At 53.6% G+C, this 20,801-nt stretch overlaps 1 protein-coding gene across 2 annotated transcripts; it reads left to right on the top strand.

Annotated features, from left to right (window-relative positions):
• Window positions 1-5,454: 5,454 nt before the first annotated feature.
• On the top strand, window positions 5,455-19,321 carry STK40 (serine/threonine kinase 40). 2 transcript variants are annotated; one of them, XM_010192310.1, is made up of 11 exons: window positions 5,455-5,567; window positions 7,464-7,583; window positions 8,547-8,632; window positions 9,070-9,213; window positions 10,143-10,370; window positions 11,187-11,239; window positions 13,938-14,053; window positions 16,687-16,831; window positions 17,186-17,305; window positions 18,153-18,237; window positions 18,903-19,321. In XM_010192310.1, the coding sequence occupies exons 2-11, from the start codon at window positions 7,472-7,474 to the stop codon at window positions 19,119-19,121; spliced, it is 1,308 nt and encodes a 435-aa protein (XP_010190612.1). In that variant the 5' UTR covers window positions 5,455-5,567; window positions 7,464-7,471; the 3' UTR covers window positions 19,122-19,321. The 2 variants fall into 2 exon arrangements, with proteins under 2 accessions (XP_010190612.1, XP_010190611.1); XM_010192309.1 differs by lacking the exon at window positions 5,455-5,567 and having other exon boundaries at window positions 7,472-7,583; window positions 8,523-8,632.
• The last annotated feature ends 1,480 nt before the right edge of the window (window positions 19,322-20,801 follow it).

Raw genomic sequence — 20,801 nt, 5'->3', positions numbered from 1 at the left:
GTGGGTACGCGGCCGGATTTTAAAACGTCCCTTAGGAAAACGCCTTTGTCATCTTCTTCCCTGTCACAGCACTGGTGGGGGCTTGGGCTTTGTTGACAGCGTCAGGAGCAGACCGCCTGTGTTTGGTGCCGATTTCGCTTTCAGTATGGGCAGGAATTTCTTAATTTAGTAGTTTCGGACCCGTGTTCAGAGGAGGAGCCTCCTGTGCCTCAGCAGTGAGTGGCTGGAGGGTGTACCTCCGAGTGAGAATGAGTAAGACCGTGAAGTGTTACAGCCTGAGCTGGCTGCGGAAACCTGTCCCGTCCTCCCTGCGTGAGCTCACCTGGGGGAGATAAGGAGGTAGGCTCTGGGCTTTCCTGTGCTCAGGACCTGTTTCTGCTCTGGGTGTAGCGTGAGGGACGGGGCAGGGTGAGGGTTCCCTACTGGCCAGGACGCGTTTCCGATGCTGGGGAGTTTGTGCTGCGTCCTTTTATTGTTTCTCTGCGGCATCCGCGCTGGTGGCTTGGTCACATACTCTCATTACTTGGAAGCACTCTCATGTCCAGCTGCTTTTTATCCTCAGGATGTTACAGAATCATCTCCTGTTGAAGCTGCGCAAGGGGAAGCCGTGTAAGCACTCGGCTGCGGTTTGGTTAAGGACAGCCCCATTGATTAAGGACGAGCCCACGGTGCTCTGCCCGGCGAAGGGCCGCGTCTGTCCACAGAGCCTGGGCCGTGCTCTGGCCCCGTACAGCGCACGCCTCGCTCGTGCCTGGGAGCTCGCCAGCTGGGAGCTGTCGCCAGACCGGAGGCGGCTCCGTGCCCATTGTCATTTTCTCTGTGAAACAGCCTTGTTTTGGTAGCTGGGAGCGCGTTTGTGAGCTCACGGTGTCTGTCAGTGCTTTTGTGCTACAGATGGGAGTAAGGTCAGCGTGGCAGTGTGTGCGGGTGACTTAAATCTGTTTCTTCCTATCTCGTTAGGGCTAGATGAGGAGATTATCATTAAAAACAGCGGCCACACCTCACTGCAAAGAAAGTGTCAGCACGTGTGTGAGTCATGCGGTGATCTCTGTGCGCATGGGGAAAGTCCTGCTGCAGTGAATTTATGGAATATCGTGTGCACACGGTAACACAAGCTGTAAACCAGTCACTGTAGCTGCTAATACAGTGCGCATCTCGCCCAGTAGTGACGTTGAAGGCAGCGACTGCTGCACTTGACGGGAGCAGCCCGAGGCTGGGAGCTCTGTGAGGTCTCAGGCGCTGTCAGCGCTGCTCTGGGTTTCCAGGCTCTGCTGCGCTGCTGTTGGGCTGGAGCGGGGATTTTCCTGGGGGATGTGGCCCGTGCTGCAGCCTGAAGGGGTTAAGCTGAAGCTGGTGTTTATGCAACCAGCGAGGGAACTCCCAGAGATGAGTCCTTGGCTATCTCATGTGTTGATGCATCAGAAGGCTTTGAAGAAAGCCCAGCTTGTTGCTTGCCTGCGCTGTAATTACGTTGCTGGGATCCTGTGCTTCAGAGATTCCCCAGCTGCTGGGGGGGAGACCAGGAAGGAATTTGCTTTCCCTGCTGCACAACTTGGCCTGTGGGAGCCTTTTTTGTCCCTGAGAAGCTGGAGATTGGCCACAGCTGGAGTGGGATGTGGGCAAGGTGATACCTGGGTCCCTTTTAGCGCTGCTGGCTCCTGTACCTGGGACTGAGGTAACCACGGGCTGGGCTGAGGTGGGGGTTTCAGGTGGGTCGGCTCAGCAGGGGCTGCCACAGGCATTGGTGTCTCCCAGCCCATGAAGCACGGCTCCCTTGGCGAGTTCCTGCTTCCCCAGGTGCCTTCTGACAGCACGGGGTGCCCCGGCCCCTCAGGGTTCTTCCCTCCCCTTTGGGCAGAGAAACGCTGCCCTGGCTCTGAGCGAGCCCCATGCCTGGAGAAGGAGCTCGAATGCGTCTCCGCGTTTCCCAGAAATCTGAGTCAGGGCTGCTCTGTCCTGGGGAAGGCTTCCCTTCCCGGAAGGGCTCGCACAGCGGTGCATGGGCTGTGCTGGTGGCTGTGAGTCATCCCATGGGCTTTTTTTTTTTTTAAATTGTATTATTACTTCTCTTACAGAACAGTTACACTTCCAAAGCCTCTGGTAAAGTTAATGTGCGGTGAATCCACCACAGTGCCCTGCAGAGGGAGGGGAGCCCACCCTGGCTGCAGCAGCTCCTCATTCCCACACTCCAGCTTTGCTTGGGGTCTGCAGCAAACACTCCCTGTGATCCCAGCCTGGCTGATCCCAGCTCTGCCTGTTCTCAGGGAAGCTTTTCCAATGGGAACGGAGCCTCTGTCCCTGGGAGCGCCGATGACTCGAGGCTGAGCTGTCCCCAGCTGGGTTTGCCCAGGGAAGGTGTGTGGCAACCTCTGGGATTGCTGCTGTTTGCAGCGATACCAACCTGCTCCTTCCTGTGCCGGGGAGCTGGTCCATGTCGAGGTTTTACTCATTTAACGTCAGTGTTCATGTCGGTTTTTAGGTCGTGTCGCTTCTCGTGAGCTGGGATTTGCCTTGAGCCTGGCCTAAATGTGAGCTCTGATTGATCGTCACTGAGAAATATGGCTCCGTGTGTTGCTTAGGTGGTAAAAGGTGCAGCCTGATTGAATCCGTCTTTTAGCTTCGTGTTTGTAAAAGTGGAGGCTGGCACTGGCTGGGGGGAGAGTGGATGGGGCGAGTGGGACAGAAGCCTTTGGACCAGGTCTCCAGCTTCATCCCAAATGCCGCAGCGTTTGGCTGCCAGAGTGCAAGCCAGGCAGAAATGGTGCTGCATGGGGTGGCAGATCCCCTCCCGTCCCAGGTGGGAGATGGAGCATTCATGGGTATGGAGCAATCCTGCGCTTCCCTGGGGGGCTGAGGGCCCGGCTGTGGCGCTGCTGCTCTGCTGGGGAGGTTTTGAGCCTGGTGACAAAGCCCATGGGGACCATGATTCACTTGTCCTGTGTGCACGCCCAGGTTGGCTCCCGTGCAGCCCTGCCACGTTCCCAGGTCAGGAGCCATGGGCAGGTTTGGGTACCAGCAGCCGTGTGAGCAGGAGCAGCCACAGTTCAGCTCCTTCAGCTGCCTGGGAGCTGCTCCTATGGCTTCCTTCAGTGCAATGAGCTCCTGTGCTCCACAGCCCTGAAGTGGTGAGCTCCATCATCTGCTGCTGGTTCCCAGCTCATCCCATTGCCTCGCTTGCAGAGATCAGCGGGGTAGGACACCTTTGGGGTTTGCAGTCATCGCGCTGGGAAATGCGAATACCAACTGACTCCTTTTGTCCCCTTGTTGCGAGATAAAGCAACAGCAAGTGCTGTGGAGGTTGTATCAGCTGCTCCAGTGTCCTAACCCGTGTCTGCGCTGCTGAGTAATCCCGTTCACGCCCCAGAGGTACCTTTGTGTTTTTTCCTGCTCCGTTGGCTGCGGGGCTGCAGGACCTGCGTGCTCCTGCGTCGAGATGAAAAGGTCAGCTTCCTCTCTCCTGTTTCCCTTTGGTGTTGGGCCGGGCACTGGAGCATTGTGCAGCAGTTTGGGCATGAGATGATTTCCTTAAGCTACGTAATTGAAAGGCGTTAGAGCTCGGTCTCCAAATTATTTGATTAATTAATCTGTTACAGTCATAGCTAGCGCAGTAAGAAGCTTTAGACGCTTGGTTAGTGCGTGTATCCCATTAAAATTAAGTAATGCATTTTTGTGCCAGACTTGTAACCTCGTTGTGTGAGAGACCGTTCCTGTTACAGAGGGACAGGGAGCGGGGGTGGTTCAGTTCAGCTTGAGCAGTTTGGGTTTTGGAGGCGGGGGCGGTGAACCCAGCCCATCGGTATCTAACGGTCCTGTCCCCAGGATGGAGGGGTTTAAGGGACAAGGGGTTTGGTTTGTTTTGCAGCAATGTTGGATGCTCTCCTGGGGCTGATCCTGCTTATTTAAAGGCTGTTCCTCCAGGATGCAGCTCAGCCCCTGAGTCAGAGCTTGGTACCAGCCCAAGCCAGGATTAAATGGATTTTCAGGTAGAAAACGCCCGCTGGCTCAGCGGAGCAAAAAGCCTCCTGCATTGCTATTCTTGGGTTATTTTGTTAAGGTTTTCCTTAAATGCTGTCTCTCAGTACTGTTCTTAGCCCTGTGCCCTGGCCACGCGTTCCTGCACAAGGAAGTCCGTGCCCTTTAGACCCATTTCCTTGCTCTCGCCAGGGAGACCCAGTGTGCAGAAAAGGGAAGGATCCTCCTGCTTCCTCACTGCAGCTGCCCCTGTTTTTCTTCATTTTGCTCTGGGACCTTCCTTCCAGTCCGGGAGGAGCGTGAAGTGCTCGGTGTAACCCCCTGGGTGCTGGTGAAGACCCCTGGGGTTTCTGTGGGCTCTGCAGCCCAAGCAGCAGAAGCAGCAGGGAGGTTGGGCAGCGCCCCGTGTGGCCCAGGGTTGTCTGTGGCAGCCGAGTCCCGTCTGTGCCGGTGTTTTTCTACCCGGTGTGTGTGTGGTTGCTGTGATATTTAGGCTGGTGGATGTCCTTGACGCAGCGCTGGGGCTGGGGACGCCTCCGCTCGCTCTGGGCGCCAGGACGACTCATAGCGAAAGCGGTGGCCGGTGAACGGGGCTGTCTGTGAACGGCTCTGCCCGGCTGGGGCATCCTGCCCGGAGCATTGATTGGATTCAAAACCCCCTCTGCATCCTTTGCAGCCCCCAGACCAAGTGGTGGAACTGCCTCCTCATCTGGGGGTGCTGGGAGCGTGGCTCCTGCATCCCAAATGCTCATTTTTCATTGATCCAACTGGGTACCTGCGAAGGGCTTGCATTAACAGATGTGCAACATGCAGTGTCTGAGCTTTAAGCATTTGGTAGAGGTGGTATAGATTAAATTCTGAAGTGTCTGATTTAAGCCCTAAATTTCTCCTTTATGCTGGGATCAGATGAACTATTGTGCAGCACTGAGTTCAAGTTGAATTAGTTCAATTACAATTCATCTTTGGCCTTTTAAAAATAAAGAGGAATTAACTTGCAGTGGGGATTTGATAAGAATAAAATTCAATGTATTCTTCTTTGCCTGTTGCAGAAATCGTTCTGTTCAAGTCCAGACTTTAAGCGTTGACTCTTACTGGGATTAAATATTGCTTCTGTTGTGGCACTGCTGCTGACCTGGGTGTGTTTGAGATGCTGTTCAAAGGGGCAAGGCAGTGGCACGTGGCAGAGGTTGAGAAGGAGATCGCGTTGGCTTGGGCTCTGAAGGTCTCACATCACCAAGTGCCTTTTGAGATCCTTGACGCCTGTGTTTGTGTTGCTGTGCGGGGCCACGCGTCTGTGACTCTTTGGGGCTGAACTTCAAGAGCCCTTTTATTCTCTCACGTGATAGCAGCGGTTTCAGGCCGTTTCTAAGCCAAAATAAACACAGACACTCCGAGCTGCAGAAGTTTTGGTGCATACCGCGTTATCGTAATCAAGAATAATCCAGAACCACAGCATCAAGTGTATCTCGTTTCCCATTACAGAGCCCTCGACCTTTCGACCATCCAGCCTTCTCCAAGGTGATGACTCCTGTCTCCTGAGACGCTGGGAAACCTAGTTTGGAGGAAGAGTAACGATACAGTTGATGCTGAACTACGTGAGTGCCCAGATTGTGTTGTTTACGATAACGCCGTTTGCACCAGCTCGCGTTGCACAACGCCCATCCCCTCCGTGTTTGCAGCGGGCTTTCTCCAGTGGAACTCTTGCTCACGCGTTTCCAGCAGGGATTACGATGTTGCAGAGAGCTTTGGGAGGCACAGCCCAGTGGTGTGGGTCAGGGACTTGGAGGGGACAGACCAAGGAGCGTGCGGAGCTCAGGGTTTGGTCTGCGCCGCTGGCTGGGCCTGGTAACGCCTCCGGGGTGGATGTGGAGGTGGAAGTCAGCACAGGGGTGCAAGGAACTGCGAGGCTTCCCCTTATCTCTGCTATCACTGAGCTCGATGACAGGCGCTGCTGGGTGAATTAATGCAGTGAGATCACGCCTGTGTCCACGGAGGGGTGGGACTGCCAGAGGGTAAACTTCATTCAGAGCCTGGTGATTTATTGGTCTCTTGCATGGTGAAACACTGGGACTTTCTTAAAACAAATAAGTGCAACCCAAAAATATTTTCCCGGTGTGCTGTAGTTACGTCTCGGGGAAGGCTGCCGGGGCTTGGTTTTGACTTGCTCAGAGGAAGAAAATGGGTCTGTGCTTGGTTCCTCCTCTCCCCTACCCCCTCAAAAAAGCAAAAACCAAATCTTTGCAATGTCAGAGCACGAGCATTTAATGTCTGGATATTTGTGAAAGACTTTGAAGCTCTTTTCCAGGAGATGGGGGGGAAGAGGGAACTGCAGCGTGCTGGGGCTGATTTATGCTTGCAGTGCGTGGCCTGGCAGCAGTCACAGGGGTTTCTCCTCTGCTGGACTGAAACAAGGCTTTTCTCTGGGGAAGAAGTGTTTTAGTCAGAGGCCTGGATTTATTTAGCCCTTTAGGTACTGGTTCTGCAACACCACCTCAGATTCCCTTTAGGTTTCTGAGGAGCAGGAAATGCACGTTGGAAATCCGATTTCTTCAGTACCTGGATAAGCAGGAGTTAAGTCAAGGTTCAGTCGTCTGTGCTGAATGGTGGTGATGGGTGGGCCTTGGATAAATACCTGGATGCAAAGCCTGAGATTCGCATTTAGTGAATTAAATTGTTCTTTGCACGGGGTGGTAGTGCAAGAGAGGACATGTGTGGGCACCACAGCGCTTCCCTTTGCTGGAATAGCCACTGAAGGCAGGTAATGGGGTGTGAAACCTGAGCAAAGCAGCACTTCCTGCACGTGGAGACTGAAGGGATGGAGTTGTATGTGTTGGACTCAAATTTCAGCTCCATTGGATGTAGAAAGATGCAGAGATAGTTAAAGAATTAGAGCCTAAAGAGGTACAAAGGGGGGGGGACACTTAAGACTAAAATTACGTTTTTGGAAAATCATTAAGTTAGCTGAATCTCTCAGTAACTGATGTGTTTCAGTCCTCTGTGCCCTTGCTGAAAAGGTGAAAGATACTACTCATTTCTGTGGTCAGTTCTGTGCTCCTTGAGGAGCAGACCTGGCCCTGCTGAGGTTCTGAGCTGGCTGCAGGGCCGTGTGGGGTGTCCTTCCACGAAGGAACCCCCAGCCGTGCACGGGCTGAATCAGGATGGATAACTTGGGGATTTTCTTTCAGTTTTGGGGAATGTGTTAATTTGCAACCTTGTTTGTGCTGTAAAACAAGCCTTAATAATTTTGACTTGCTCCCACTGTGCGTCTCAAACAACTGTTGGAGGAAATGTTGCTTTGGATAGCGAGGCTGACTGCTGCCGTCAGAAATGCACGGAGGCTCCAGCCCACAACTGGTCTATCAGCAGTGAGAAACACGAGTAGGCAGAGACACGAGTGCATCAGCAGGTGAAAGCCTGCAGGATGAAATAGGGGTTAGTATAAAGAATTAACTCAGTTAACTCATCAGACGCAATCTTCTTTCTCTTTCAAGAGCCGAGGATGAAGCGGCGAGCATCAGACAGAGGAGCTGGGGAAACGTCCACCAAGGCAAAAGCTCTTTGTACAGGGATTTCTGGAAATAATGCCAAGAGAGCGGGCCCTTTCATACTGGGTAAGCCGGGAGGGGTTTCTCCTTCAGTTTTCAAGGTAGCTGCTGATTGCAAAACTGAAAATGAAAGGCGCTATAAAATGAGGCAAAGCAGATGTGTAATTTAGCGTCTTACCTCGCTTGATGCAGCAGAGCAGCAGCCCTGGGAGCTTCTGCAGCTACTCAGGCTAAGGAGATTTGTAATGCTAATGCAGCCAGGCAGGCACGGCTTTTAAGATAAATGGGAGCCTTTGCTTTTACTCTGTTTTTAAACTATGCTCTTAAACTTTATTTAAGAGCAAATTCATTCTGGGTGGGTTTGGTTTTCGTTAGAGCTCTGGGGAGGTGTTTAACCCTGCTTGCCTGGAGTATGCAGTCAAATCAGCATGGAAGCAACTTAATAGTGCAGTTGTAGTGGTTATAAGCAGAGTGTGCCAAGGCAAGACCACTCTGCTGCCTTTGAGAGCTGCTCGAACAACTGTTAGTTCAGAGCCAGTTATAGGAGCTGGCAGGAACATGGTGCAAACCAATGGATAACCACTTGTGAGGTGATTGGTGTAAACTGCAGCGTGCAGGCTGTGCTAGCTCGGATTTGGACTCCTCTGCGTACCTGAGCCGTCCCTGCAGAGGTGGCGCCTGGGTTCAGAGGTGTGGTAATAGCAGTTGCCATGGGTGTTGCTGGTAGATGTGAAAGCCGTGTGGTTCAGGCATGCAGAAATTTGAATTTCTGAAAACAGCTGTGCCCCGTGTGGGCTTTGGTTTGATGTTTCTGCGGCGAGCACAAGAAACGCTGCCCAGAAAGGTTTCAGAGCTCAGTGCCGTTCTTTCTCGTTAGATCGTAATTTGTGGAAGCGCGCCGAGACTCCTGAAAAAAAGGAACTGAGCTTAAAGTAGTGTAAACTGCGTGACACTTGCATACTGATGTAACCCCGAATTAGTCATTGCTGCTTAAAGGAAAACAAGTCTGTTTCTGCTTTGTGCTGCTAGGTCCACGTTTAGGTAACTCCCCTGTGCCAAGTATTGTTCAGTGTTTGGCAAGGAAGGATGGGACAGACGACTTCTATCAGCTAAAGGTAAGCAAACTGCAGGGCCTCCGGCTCTCACGACAAACCCTGGCAGAGCGCGTGGTGTGGCCAGACTCGTGCAGAGCTGTGGCTGCTGGAAGTTCCCCTCGTGGGCAGCTCTGCCAGGCCCAGATCTGGCGTCGAGATCAGCCCTGACACGAGGCCTCTGTGGCTGCTGCGCTGCTCTGCTGGAGCCCTCAGATCTGCTCTGCTGGGCCTGAATGGGGACAGCTCCAGAGGGAAAAATCACCGGGGTATCTGCAAAAAGCCACAGCTTTTCTGTGTTAATCCAACTCATGCTGTGCATTCTGCACAGATGTGGGTTCAGACAGGTTTGTGACAAGTGTGCAGACATCAGAGCAGTTACATCAGCTGTTAGACACTAAAATGTGAGAGAGGTTTGGGGTTTTCTGGGAGCTGTAAAGGTCTTTTTCCTTTTCCTGAAGATTCTCACCTTGGAAGAAAGGGGTGATAAAGGAATAGAAACCCAGGAGGAGCGCCAGGGCAAGATGCTGCTGCACACGGAGTATTCTCTCCTTTCCCTGCTCCACAACCAGGAAGGAGTGGTTCATCACCACGGGCTCTTCCAGGTACCTGCTCGCCATCCGGGCTGGGGCAGTGCCAGCAATTGCTGGAGCTGCTCTTGTTTAATGTACAGCTCGTGCTGACCCCGTTCTTGTGTGTGAAGAACTGCCAGCACACCGCTGAGGTTAACCGAGTTAAGTGGGGCGTAATGGGGTGTGGGATTTGGGAAGTGTGAGAACGTTCAAAGACGGGACAGGAGCTTGGTTGTGTCTCCTTCGAGAAGGAAAATAGCTGCTGGGGGAAATTAATCTGTGCCCGTGCAGCACCCTTTGGAACTGAATCTGTGCTTTCCAGTCCCTGCTCTGTTTCATAACTCGAAAGGGGACAAATTGCTGAGAAGCTGTTTCAGCAAGTTAAACCAGTCAGCGTGCTGGTCAGGGTCTCGTGTGGGGGAACTGTGCTGCTGTTAGCACTGTCAGAGCAGCTTACGGCTGGTGGGAATTGCCAGTTTGGATGTTGGCGTTGCCTTGCTCGCTGGTTAAATCTTGTCAGATTTTTCCCTGGAGGCCATCTGTGCTGTATCTGAAACAAGGCAAATGTCCAACTCGGCTGTGTCCTGGTTAATGTTATGGAAGAACTGCTAATTGTGCCTGAAGACTTCTGTTCTCGTTAGTAACGCGTTGGATCCCCGGTGTTCAGAGTCTGCACCACTGCAGAGCTTTCCCGGGTTTCATCTCAAGGTGTCTGTGTGTATACAAACAGTCTCACTGCTGCCATACACACACAGACAAACAGAACAGACTCTCTGGGTTCTTTAAGTGGAGATCACGCATCTTCTTTTAGAAATGCCAGCTCGGGGCACAGATCACACACTGCGATTGTATTTGCTTGTTTTGAGATCACTGTGTAGTTAGTTATGCTCCAGTGCTCTGTGTAAGTGCATGTGCCCAGATAGCACCCCTGAGCTATTGCTCGTTTGTTTGCCTCCCTGCAGGACCGAGCTTGTGAAATCATAGAAGACCTAGAAGCCAATAGAATGGTCAGGAAAATGAAGAAGCGCATTTGTCTTGTGTTAGACTGTCTCTGTGCTCACGATTTCAGTGACAAAACAGCAGACCTGATCAATCTGCAGCATTATGTCATTAAGGAGAAGAGACTCAGTGAGCGGGAGACGGTCGTGATATTTTATGATGTGGTACGAGTGGTAGAAGCATTACATAAGGTAAGGTCTTTGCTGTCCCTCAGTGCTGGAAGACTTTTCCCTCGTTGTTTAATAGATGTGTTAACACTTCCTTGTGCCGTGGCCGGGCTGCAGAGGGGGGTGTTTCAGCTGTTTCCCTGCAGCAGTGCTGTGCACAACACCTCATCCTCAGCCCATAAAAGCGCGTTCCCTTTCCTTCCCCTCTGCTCAAGTTCCTCCATGATAATGTAGTGTTTGACTGTGGAGAGGGGCCAGCTGGACCAAACGTGGATCAGGTGAACTGTGCAGGGCTCCTCACCTCAGAAAGGGGTGGGTGAAGAGCGGAGCAGAGGCTCATCAAATGCAGGAAACACTTCAAGCTGTTTCCTTTGGAAGCAAAAGAAATCGCTGTGTAAGAATTGATCCCTGAGATCAGAACCTCAGGCTACAAGAGGGATCAATGGACTAGAAATTATTGTAGCAAAAATGGGCTCTGCTGATGTTTGGCTTCTTGCCCTGTGACAAGGGACACCCGTCCATCCTTGGCAGAGCAGCAAGGTGTCTTTGGAGGGAGTGCTCGTCATGTTGGTCTTCCTGAGCCTGGGCACTTTGGTTTCAGGCCTTTTTAATCAAGTCTGTTTGTTCAGAGTAGGAAATTTGCTGGTCCGTCTGACCAGAATCTAAAATGAAGTGCACAAAGTACCCAGGCTGCGACCTGACCTGAAACCTTGATCTGGGTTATTTCTGAGGATGGAGATGTGTTTTCAAGTGATACTTAGTGCTTTTGTCCTCGTATCAAATTTATGCTTCTACAGTGAATACGCTTTTGCTCATGTTACGCTGTTATGTATTTCACAGAAAAATATTGTGCACAGAGACTTGAAACTAGGAAACATGGTGCTAAACAAAAGGTAAGTCTGCTGCAGAGCTGCTGTTCTGGCAGCTGTCTTGTGTTTCATCCCAACAGTGCTCACTCAGTCTTTGACTGCTGTACTGCTGTGTTTTTGCTAGCAGTAAAATATTTACTTCTCTGAACAAGAGTTCCTCTGTCTGGTCCGTACTTGTGCTTGCAATGGCCTCCTTGTTCCCACCCGCGGGTCTGGTGCAAGCCTTGCTCTGTAGTGCGCTGGTGTCCAGCGCGTCTGGGCGCTGTGCGGACGCAGGAGGACCCAGCCCTCCCGGAGCAGAGCGAGAGGCAGCTTTGGGCAGCGTGGTTTGGTGCGTCCCCGGAGGCTCTGTGGTGGTCTGGGGTTATGCAGTTGCTCGGTTGGTGAGCTGGTTCCAGTTCAGATGCTCTGTGCACCTCAGTGTTACGTTACTGGCTGAGTATTTCGCACTGACTCGAAGAATGAGAGGAATTCATTGTCTTTTCACACTGTCTGGTTTTCTGTGGAATGAAGAGAAATCTGGGAGGCTTTCGGAGTCTGTACAAAGCGTGCAGGTTCGCTGTGGGCACAGCTTGCTTTTTGTCCTCACAATAATGTGTGAAAGCAAACGCATTTTACCTGCTGAGCTTGAACACCTTGGTCCTCCCCCCAGCAGCCAGTGGTTGTCAGGGCCGCCTGTAATTTGTTCTAACTTACCTCTGTAGAGCTGCTTTGAGATAAATCTCTTCTGCTTGCTCCTTTGATTCTCCTTCTTGGAGAAGAGGCAGCCAAAGGTTTCTGCTTTAAAGGGCCCACCCAGAGCTTCCCTTCTTTTCTGGGCAGAGCGCATTGGGACTGCGCAAGGAGCCCCCGCTGGCAGGGAAGGGGGAGTGTTTGACGCTTTGTGACCGCACTCGGAGTCATTTATTGTATTACATGCTATGTTTTTGCTTTTCACCAGCAAGACCATCAGCTTTGGTGAGGAAAACTGTAGCCTCTACAGCAGTGAGTCATACAAAGCGGTGGGTGAGGCACAAGAATAGATCACCATGGAGAGGACCAGGCACTTGGGCTGATCAGAAACGCTTGTTCTGTTCCAGCCGTGCTCGCAGAGGAGCTGGGGCTTTTCTCCTGGTGGGGAAGTGAAGGTCTCTGCAGATCCCTGCAAGGTCCTGACAGGTGTGGTACACCCTGAGCTGATGAGCATCCTCCAGACGTTGACCCTGCAAGACACCTTAAACCCTCGCAGGTTTTCCAGTTAGCCAGTGCAGTAGTTGGATGATTACAGATTAGATCCAATTTCAGTGACTAAATAAAACCAAGCGACCCTGAACATCTCGGTGTCCTTCAGAACACTTGGTCTTTTAAATCTCTAACAAATCCTGCCGTTTGTTATTCAGCCAGGGAAGTCTCTTGACAGTTGAAACTAACACTTCTTAAACACGAGTCCTTAATAATCAGCTCTCCGTTGCCAGCCCACACTTGGTTTTATTGCACTTGTCTGTTAGGTTCGCTGGAAGTATTTTTTGGTTATTTTGACTGACTTAATTCGTGTTCTCGGGCTCTTGTTGGGTAATACTTTTCAAGAATATAGAAATTTTCTAGACAATGTTTTTCCATTCAGTCCTTTAAGTTGTGTGTTAAAATCCAAATGATCCGAGTGACGTGGCAGATTAAATGTGGTAGTAATTTTGTCATGAGCTCACTTTCCCTGGGAAAACTCATTAATTGGAGCTGGCAATAGCACAGGGAAGCCAGGGGTATCTTAGTACAGGATTTGTGTGTACCTGCAGTTCTCCCCTTTTCTGAAGCTCTTCAGTGCAGGAGGTTTTTGGTTGGTTGGACTTTCTCTGTTGTGCAGTTTCCTATGAAGAAGGGTCCTGCAGATCAGGTAAAGCTGGGGCTGTTGGGCCACGCAAGGGTGGTTGAGCTGAGCACGAGCAGAGGTTCTGCAGCTCATCGGTACGACATCGCTGTCTGGGGTCCTTCCATTCCCTCAGCCTCCACCAAATGCTGTGTGGAGAAGATGCATTGGAAATGGTAGCTGAGAAGTGTAGGGGGAAAAAAAGAGAGGTCTGGAGAACAAGCCTTATGAGGAGCGGCTGAGGGAACTGGGCTTGTTTAGCCTGGAGAAGAGAAGGCTGAGGGGAGACCTCATCACCACCTACAACTGCCTCAAGGGAGCTTGGAGAGAGGTGGGTGCTGGGCTCTTCTCCCAGGTGATGGGGATAGAACAAGGGGAAACGGCACCAAGCTGTGCCAAGGGAGGTTCAGGTCAGAGATAAGGAGGAAGTTCTTTACTGAGAGGGTCGTCAGAAGCTGGACCAGGCTGCCCAGGGAGGTGGTGGAGTCACCATCCCTGGATGTGTTTAAGGAGCGGGTAGATGAGGTACTTAAGGATATGGTTTAGGGGGTAGACAGGAACGGTTGGACGTGATGATCTCAGAGGGCTTTTCCAACCGAGCCATTCTGTGAAAATCAGCTGTTACAACAAACTTCTGCTTTCTTAATGCTGTAAAAGGGATTCTCTGCTCCCCTGTCAGAGTCTTGCGAGCCGTGCTGGCACGTGGAATGGAGCCTGTCAGGATGGAGTTGACCTTACAGCCCTTACAGCTCTGCTTGTCTTTGCCCAGCACTTCAAGCTTCCCAAAAAGCCCCGTAGCCACAGCTCTGCTCTGGTGCTGACTTCCTCTGTTTGGCTCGTGCAGATCTGTGTTCACCAGTGCCTTCTGATTCTCCCCAGGACTCACCGAATAACCATCACCAACTTCTGTCTCGGCAAGCACCTGGTGAGCGAGGATGACCTGCTGAAGGACCAGCGAGGGAGCCCTGCCTACATCAGCCCAGACGTGCTCAGCGGTAGGCAATGCCCTTCACCCCAGGGGGCGTTCACAGCCCCACACCGAACCCTTGGTTTATGTGTCCATGGCTCTTGACAGTAAATGAAAACCACCTCTTTCTGTTCCCATGTGCAACCTGCCCTCTGTGAGAGCCTCTTAATTAGTGGCTAATTATGAGACCTGGTCTGTTTTTCCAACTGGGAAAGTACCAAGAGAAGGAGCGAGTGTAACCTTTTTCTTAAGGCTAGCCTGAACTTCAAAGCTGTTTAAAGCTCTGTGCCTGTTCCTAAATGAGTCCAATTGCAGACAGGATGTTCTGTTTCCCACATCTGAATCTTGTTCCTGAGGCTTCACTTAAGCTGCAGGTAAATCCCTAGGCCTGAGAGGCAATCAGTCCAAATCCCACCGTGATGCTGGTTTATTCCAGGCCGTACGCTAAGAGGAGCCGTTGCTGCAGCTGCTCCTCACTTCCAGAAGGGAACCATTGACCTCTGGGCAGCTTCTGGGCTGACTGAGAGGAGTTACTTAAAAATAAAGGAATGGTGACACCAGCCAGCGCAGCGGTCTGTCCGGGCTGTATCTTGTCTGCAGCAGTCTGGCAAAGAACAGCTTTCCCTATCGTCCTCCCACCTCTTAACTGTTTCTAGTGCAGTGGCTTTCAGAACCAGCTGTGGTTGCTGTCTTTTCACTGCTTCAGGAGGTTTCTCCTCCGTGGGCTGCGCTCGCTGTTGTCCTGGCATGGCTGAGCAGGCAGTGGCTGTCCTGTCTGTCAGGTGGGGCTCTGTTCTCGTCCAGGTGAGCTCGTCTGGAGTGTTGAAAGGTGCATTTACAGCTGAAAACTTCGGTGGTCTCTGCTGCAGACCCGAGTTACTCGTTCGTGGTATCCCGAGCTATTGTATTTCAGAAATACCCTCAGAGGGAGCTGCTCTTGCAGTCTCCAGACCCAGTGGGCTCCCCTCAGTAAGGTTTGCAGGCAGCAGCAGTAAACGCAGCCGAGCTCTTCCATCGTGATCTGCCAGGCAGGTTTGAGGCTGCTTCCCTCCTGGGCAGGACTAAGCCAGGAAGGTGGAACGTGTGCTTTTTGCAGACCTTTCCTGTTCTGCAGGATATCCTGAGGCCCCTGTAACCAGATGGGTGACAGGAGCCAACTGCTCTGCAGGAGCCTGGAGCAGTTGCAGCCCAGTTGCACGCAGTGTGTGGTAAAGCTGCGTGGAGCTGCTCATCCCAGTGCCGTTCTGCCCTGGACTGCAGCCCCGTTACCCTGCAGCAGCACAGCTCGGCTGTGAGCACCCCTGTTTCCTCTAAGGGCTCTCTTGGTGGTGGATTGAGCGGCTTGTCTGCAGGCTGCACACCACGGGGTGCTGGATGGGTGCTGAGCAGGGGCTGCGCTGACAGCCAAGGCTGCTCAGGACCCTGCGAGGAGCACCTGGCCTGACTTTTGGGTGCGATTGCACCTCAACATCTCTGCAAACAGCCCTTTCCCACCAGTGTCTGTGCAGCAAAATCCTATGTTCTTGAAAACGCTGCTCCAAAAGGGCTCAGTCTGCAGCTCCCCTCCAAGCATTGAGGGAGAAGTTACTTGAGGACACTCCAGGCTTCAGCAGCACCCTCAGACTCTGAGCATCCCTGGTTGTGTTGCTAAAGCTCCTGCGGGAGAGGAAGCTGAGGCGCCTGAAGGATTAATCATTGTTGTAGGTCTCCAGAAGAAGCTGTCTTGTGCGAAGAGATGGCTTGCGTTTTGTGGCTGCTGAAATGTCACCGCAGGAAAAGCTGGAGGAGGAGGGAGAGGTGCCTTTTTTTTTTTGAGCGTACAAAGCAAAGAATAATTAGTACAAATAACAAATGGTGCAGCAGTGACTCAGGGCATGAGTCAGAGGAAGTCATTCCCTCAGTCCTGTGCTGTGGCACGGCACTGGAGTTCAGTTTTTTTGACCCTCGTTGTTTGCTGCTGTGCCAGTTTATTGTGAGATTGAAGGGGCTTTAAAGGAGCATTCTATCGAGCAACTCCCAGGGAGTGCTTTTGGAAATGCCTCTGTGGGGGAGGCACCCTCCTGTGCCCTCCATGGCTTCCCAGGCTCCAGTGTTCGTGTGCTGGATCCGTCCTGGAGGCAGAGTCGCATCTCAAGGGCTCCGGGTGTGCAGAGTCTTGGTCTGCACTTCACAGAGATCAATGGTGAGGCTGGTGTTGGTCTTGGGCCGCTCTTCACCCGAGGAGCACCGACTTCTCAGGGAATTTCCTGCCCACTTGTGCTCACTGGCCATTAACTTCTCTCCTTCAGCCCAGATTCACATCAGGGTGCATCAGTGGAGCCCCCCAGGCTCAGGGGCTCCAGCAGCGCAGGGGAGCGAGGGGGGACCTCCACACAGCACACGGTGGTTCTGATTCCTTGGTGCTTTTGGATCATGCTGAGGCCATTCAGCAGGGATAGCCCTGCCCTGCAGGGAAAGGGAAGATGAACAGTTTGGCTATTTGCAAAGGATGTACCTTTGGAAGGGGCTCTTGGTGTCTTGTGATAGGAAGAGGCTTGAGTGTTTCAATGGATGTTTGTAAGGAAGGAGCACGTGCAGGAGTTGTTTCAGATCCTCTCCTGCTGGTGCTGGGCCACAGAGGTGAGCAGTGTTGTGAATCCTGTCTCTCTTGTCTCCTTGCAGGGCGGCCGTACCGTGGGAAACCCAGCGACATGTGGGCGCTGGGCGTCGTGCTCTTCACCATGCTCTATGGCCAGTTCCCCTTCTACGACAGCATACCTCAGGAGCTCTTCCGCAAAATCAAGGCTGCCGAGTACACCATCCCCGAGTGAGTACAGCCTGGCCTCGGGAGGCCCTTTCCCTCTTGGTGCCTGTGTGGGCAGTGCTCTGGGCCTTACTGGGACAGCTGCAGCTGGAGGGGGGCATCACTCAGAGCCCCTGGGGGCTGCAGCAGTAATGAGAGCAAAGACTGCGTGCAGTGGGTGCCAAGGAAGCTGTAGTGGAGCTGGGGCATCTCATGCAAAGGTGAGGAAGGCCCCAGTGCAGGGACAGGGACTTGATCTCCTGGTTAATTCTGGGCCCCGTTGATCAGAGCAGCAGTGGCTCCTCTGGCTCCTGAGCTGCGCTCCCAGCACCTCCACCCCCTGTCCACCCGGGGCTCACCACACGTCCTCTCTCGTAGGGATGGACGGGTCTCAGAGAACACTGTGTGCTTGATCCGAAAACTGCTGGTCTTGGATCCGCAGCAGCGTCTGACGGCTTCTGAAGTGCTGGATTCGCTCAGCTCCATCATAGCGTCGTGGTATGCGCAGGAGGAGGGGGGGAGGCAGGGCCACGGCGGCTCGGTGTTGTTCCAGCTGTGGCCAGCAGACTGCTGCCAAACAGGACACGGGAGGAGGCTCAGTGAGAGCAGCCAAGACGGCCCTAAATCCCGTGTCTGCACCGCTGGTGTCTGCTGATGGACACAGCTGGGGTGGGCTGGACAAACGCTTGTCCTTGTGACCGGGGCTGTGCTGGGCTACAGGAGGGCCTGTTCTGTGCCCCCCTTGTGCTCCCCAGGTTTGATTATTAAAGATAATGGTCAGGGGTATCTCATGTACAGATGCAGCCAAACACACACGCTTCTGCAAAGCTGTGTTGTCCATTAAGTGAATATGGGCATGGGATCTCTAGAGGGGAAGAGCAGGAGGTGCTGTTGCAGGTGGGACACTACACTTGTGGATGCCTTTAGGGGTAAATCTGCCTCCAGGGCTGGTGTGAACGCACTGGGATGAGTTTCCAGCAGCAGCAAAGATGGATCCTGGCAGTGTTTGCTCCTCTCTGTCAGCCCTGACCTTTTGTCTGTGCTGCGCAGCGTGCCCGGGCAAAGTCCTCGTGCTGCCCCTCGCGTCAGCGGGGACGTCCGCGGTGGTTGCAGCTGGGGCTGTTTTCCCAGCAGTGCAGGAGTTCACGCTCCACATCCTGGTTAGAAGAAAACAACAAAAAGGCAGCTCTGGGATTATAAAATGATTTCATAGCAGGGAAGTTGCGTTAGGAGCAGTGTCCTGCGGTAGCTGGTGAGGCATCCGAATAGCGCTGTGCTGCACTGGGGTGTCCGTGCGGGTGAGCTGGGGCTGTGCTCTGGGTCCTGACGCTGTGCTCTCCCCCAGGCAGTCCATGTCCTCGCTGAGTGGCCCCTTGCAAGTGGTGCCGGACATTGACGACCAAGTGGCGAACCCCGAGAACCCCCAGGAGGTAGCTTTTCCTACTTCTCCTTTGTGCAGAGCTGCTTTTCCGTGCCGCCGTGCCAAGCGTGCAGTGGAAAGAGATGCTGGGGAGGGCCCAGCTGTGGCTGCTGCTCTATGGGGGGTGTGTGTCCATCGCTGTCCTGCGCAGCGGAAGGAAAAGGTCCTGCTGCTGGGGCCAGGGGTGCATCCAGCTGCAGGGAAGTGAGTTTGCTGGCTGAGGGACAGCTCAGTCCTCCCTGAGCAGCAGTTGCTCCCTCGCACGCAGCTGAGAGCTCACATGAGCTGGGAGGAGGCAGCGGGGTTGGCCCAGCTCCCCAGCGCATTCTGTGATGGGAGCAAACATCCTGTTTTGTGCTGGAAGCGACGGTGCCCGCGCTGCCCGGGATGGCCTCGCAGGAGCCTTTGCCAGTGCCACCATCAGAAATCCCTCCACGGGGGATGCGAGAGCCGGGGTCACGCAGCTGCAGCCCTGGGTACCTGCAGGGGTGGGTGAGCTGCATTGGGACAGGGCCACCGCGGTGTCCAGACCTCCATGGGTGGCACCAGTGGCACATGGGCAGTGCTGCCTGGCAGCAGGTCTGGTTCTTGGGCTCAGCCGCCAGTTCTCGGCACCACGGGACAGGAGCCGTGGCTCTGGGGGTGGCTGTGGCGCTGACGGTGGCTCTCTGGCAGGTGAAGGTGACGGAGGAGTGCTCGCAGTACGAGTTTGAGAACTACATGAGGCAGCAGCTGCTCCTGGCCGAGGAGAAGAACACCCTGCACGAGGCCAAGAGCTTCCTGCAGAAGCGGCAGTTCGGGAACATCCCCCCGGTGCGGCGCCTGGGCCACGACGCGCAGCCCATGAACCCTTTGGACGCCGCCATCCTGGCCCAGCGCTACCTGCGCAAGTAGCGCGAGCGCCGCCCCGCACTCTGCCTTTCACGTCGCCTGCAGCGCAACAGCAATACCGGTGTCCCGCGGTGGAGAATCATGTAGCAATTCTTCGGAGCTCTGTCCGGGGACACGCACTCGCACCCGCTCTGGAGGGAGAAGACTTTGGAAAAGCTGGTTTTGGAAGCAGCAACCTCTCGGCATCTTCTGGAATCTGTGTTGTTTTTGGTGTTTTTTGTTTTTATTTTTTTTTAAATCGAAGCCTAGATGACTAATCTGCTTTTAATCATGACTGTAATCTACCTCTCTTGTCTTTTTAACCATGCTGTTCTCTGGATCGAGCAAAAAGCCTGTGGGAAAGGAGAAGACGACCCAGGGTGAAGCTGGCACAGGAGTCGGCCGGTGGCATTTGCTCCGTATGGTTTGAATAAGCTTAGATTTATTGTCAGGGTTTCTGGAAAGGAAGAATTTCTGGAAGCCTCCCACTTCCCTTCACCTGCATCAAATCCTTTTCTGCCCCTGCCGTGCCACCGGGTTTGGCTGCGGGGTCTGACCCTCGCTGGCCGTGTGAGGGCTGTGGTGCCCCAGGGCCTTCGTGAGTGGCACCGGGGGCTGCCCGGGGTGACCTGGTGTGACCTGGGGGTTACCTGGGGGCTGCCCAGGGTTACCTGGGGTGACCTGGGGGTTATCCGGTATGACCTGGTGTGACCTGAGGGTTGCCCAGTGTGACCTGGGGGTTGCCCGGTGTGCCCAGGAGTGACTGGGGGGTTACCTGGGGTTACCCAATGTGACCTAGGGGCTGTCTGGTATGACCTGGGGGTTACCTGGGGGCTGCCCAGTGTGACCTGGGGTTACCTGGGGGTTGCCCGGTGTGCCCAGGTGTGACCTGGGGGCTGCCCATGGAGCCCGCTCCCCACTCAGGGCAGAGCCGTCCTTGCAGGCGGTCGCTGCGGAGCTCGGCTCTCGTCTGCAGCACACGGGTTTTGCAGGACTGGGCCCTGCGTGGCCCCCGACCCCTTTCCCACCTCTCACCGATTCCTTTAGTTTCATAAGGAAATATGATTTAATCTTATTTTTCAGTAGCTTACCTAAGGTGCAGTTAAAAATTGCATTAATTCTGATTTAGCATTTTCACACTTCAGTTGTGGTACAGATATAATATATGAGTTACAATGTGAAAAAGCTTCCCAAAATAATCTGCCTAGAATGAGGACGGGGCTGGCCGCAGTCTCTACCGTATCTGTTTCTTGCCGTCCCCGGGCGCTGCTGAGACGGGAGGAGGACGTCCCAGTTTGTCACCCTGGTGCCACCGAAGAGCTTTGCCTGTGCTGAGAACAGGAGCAGTTGTTTCTGAGCCTCAATTTGTGAACTGGATGCCTGTCTTGCCAGATGAACTGTTCTCACACAGCGCTCCTGCGTCCTGCGGTGCCCCGGACGGGGCTCCCGGCTCCGCGGCAGCTCCAGCATCGCCTGCTCCTGCCACCCACAGGCTGGGCGTGAGGGAATCGAGCAGCGATGGAGGAACAGGAGCTGCTGGGGGCACTGGCCCCACTGTTTTGGGATTGGCTCCACCACGAGAGCAGGCAGGGAGTAGCAGATGGATGTGTAGCACCTTGCCTTGTCCTGCTCCGGGCTGGGAAACAGGAGTGGGTGCAGCCTGGGCCAGCTCCAGGCATCTTTGTGGGGACAGAGGGGTTGACC

The sequence above is a fragment of the Mesitornis unicolor genome, unplaced genomic scaffold (assembly GCF_000695765.1).
Source record: "Mesitornis unicolor isolate BGI_N332 unplaced genomic scaffold, ASM69576v1 scaffold8959, whole genome shotgun sequence".
NCBI classification, from domain to species: Eukaryota; Metazoa; Chordata; class Aves; order Mesitornithiformes; family Mesitornithidae; genus Mesitornis; species Mesitornis unicolor.
Note: the sequence above shows the minus strand (reverse complement) of the source record. Positions and strands in the feature narration are given on the sequence as shown.

Coding starts and splice junctions, on each gene's coding strand:
- STK40 (XM_010192309.1), top strand. CDS start 7,472: ATGAAGCGGCGAGCATCAGACAGAGGAGCTGGGGAAACGTCCACCAAG. Junction 8,633..9,069: donor ACGACTTCTATCAGCTAAAG/GTAAGCAAACTG, acceptor CTTTTCCTGAAG/ATTCTCACCTTGGAAGAAAG. Junction 18,238..18,902: donor ACCCCGAGAACCCCCAGGAG/GTAGCTTTTCCT, acceptor GCTCTCTGGCAG/GTGAAGGTGACGGAGGAGTG.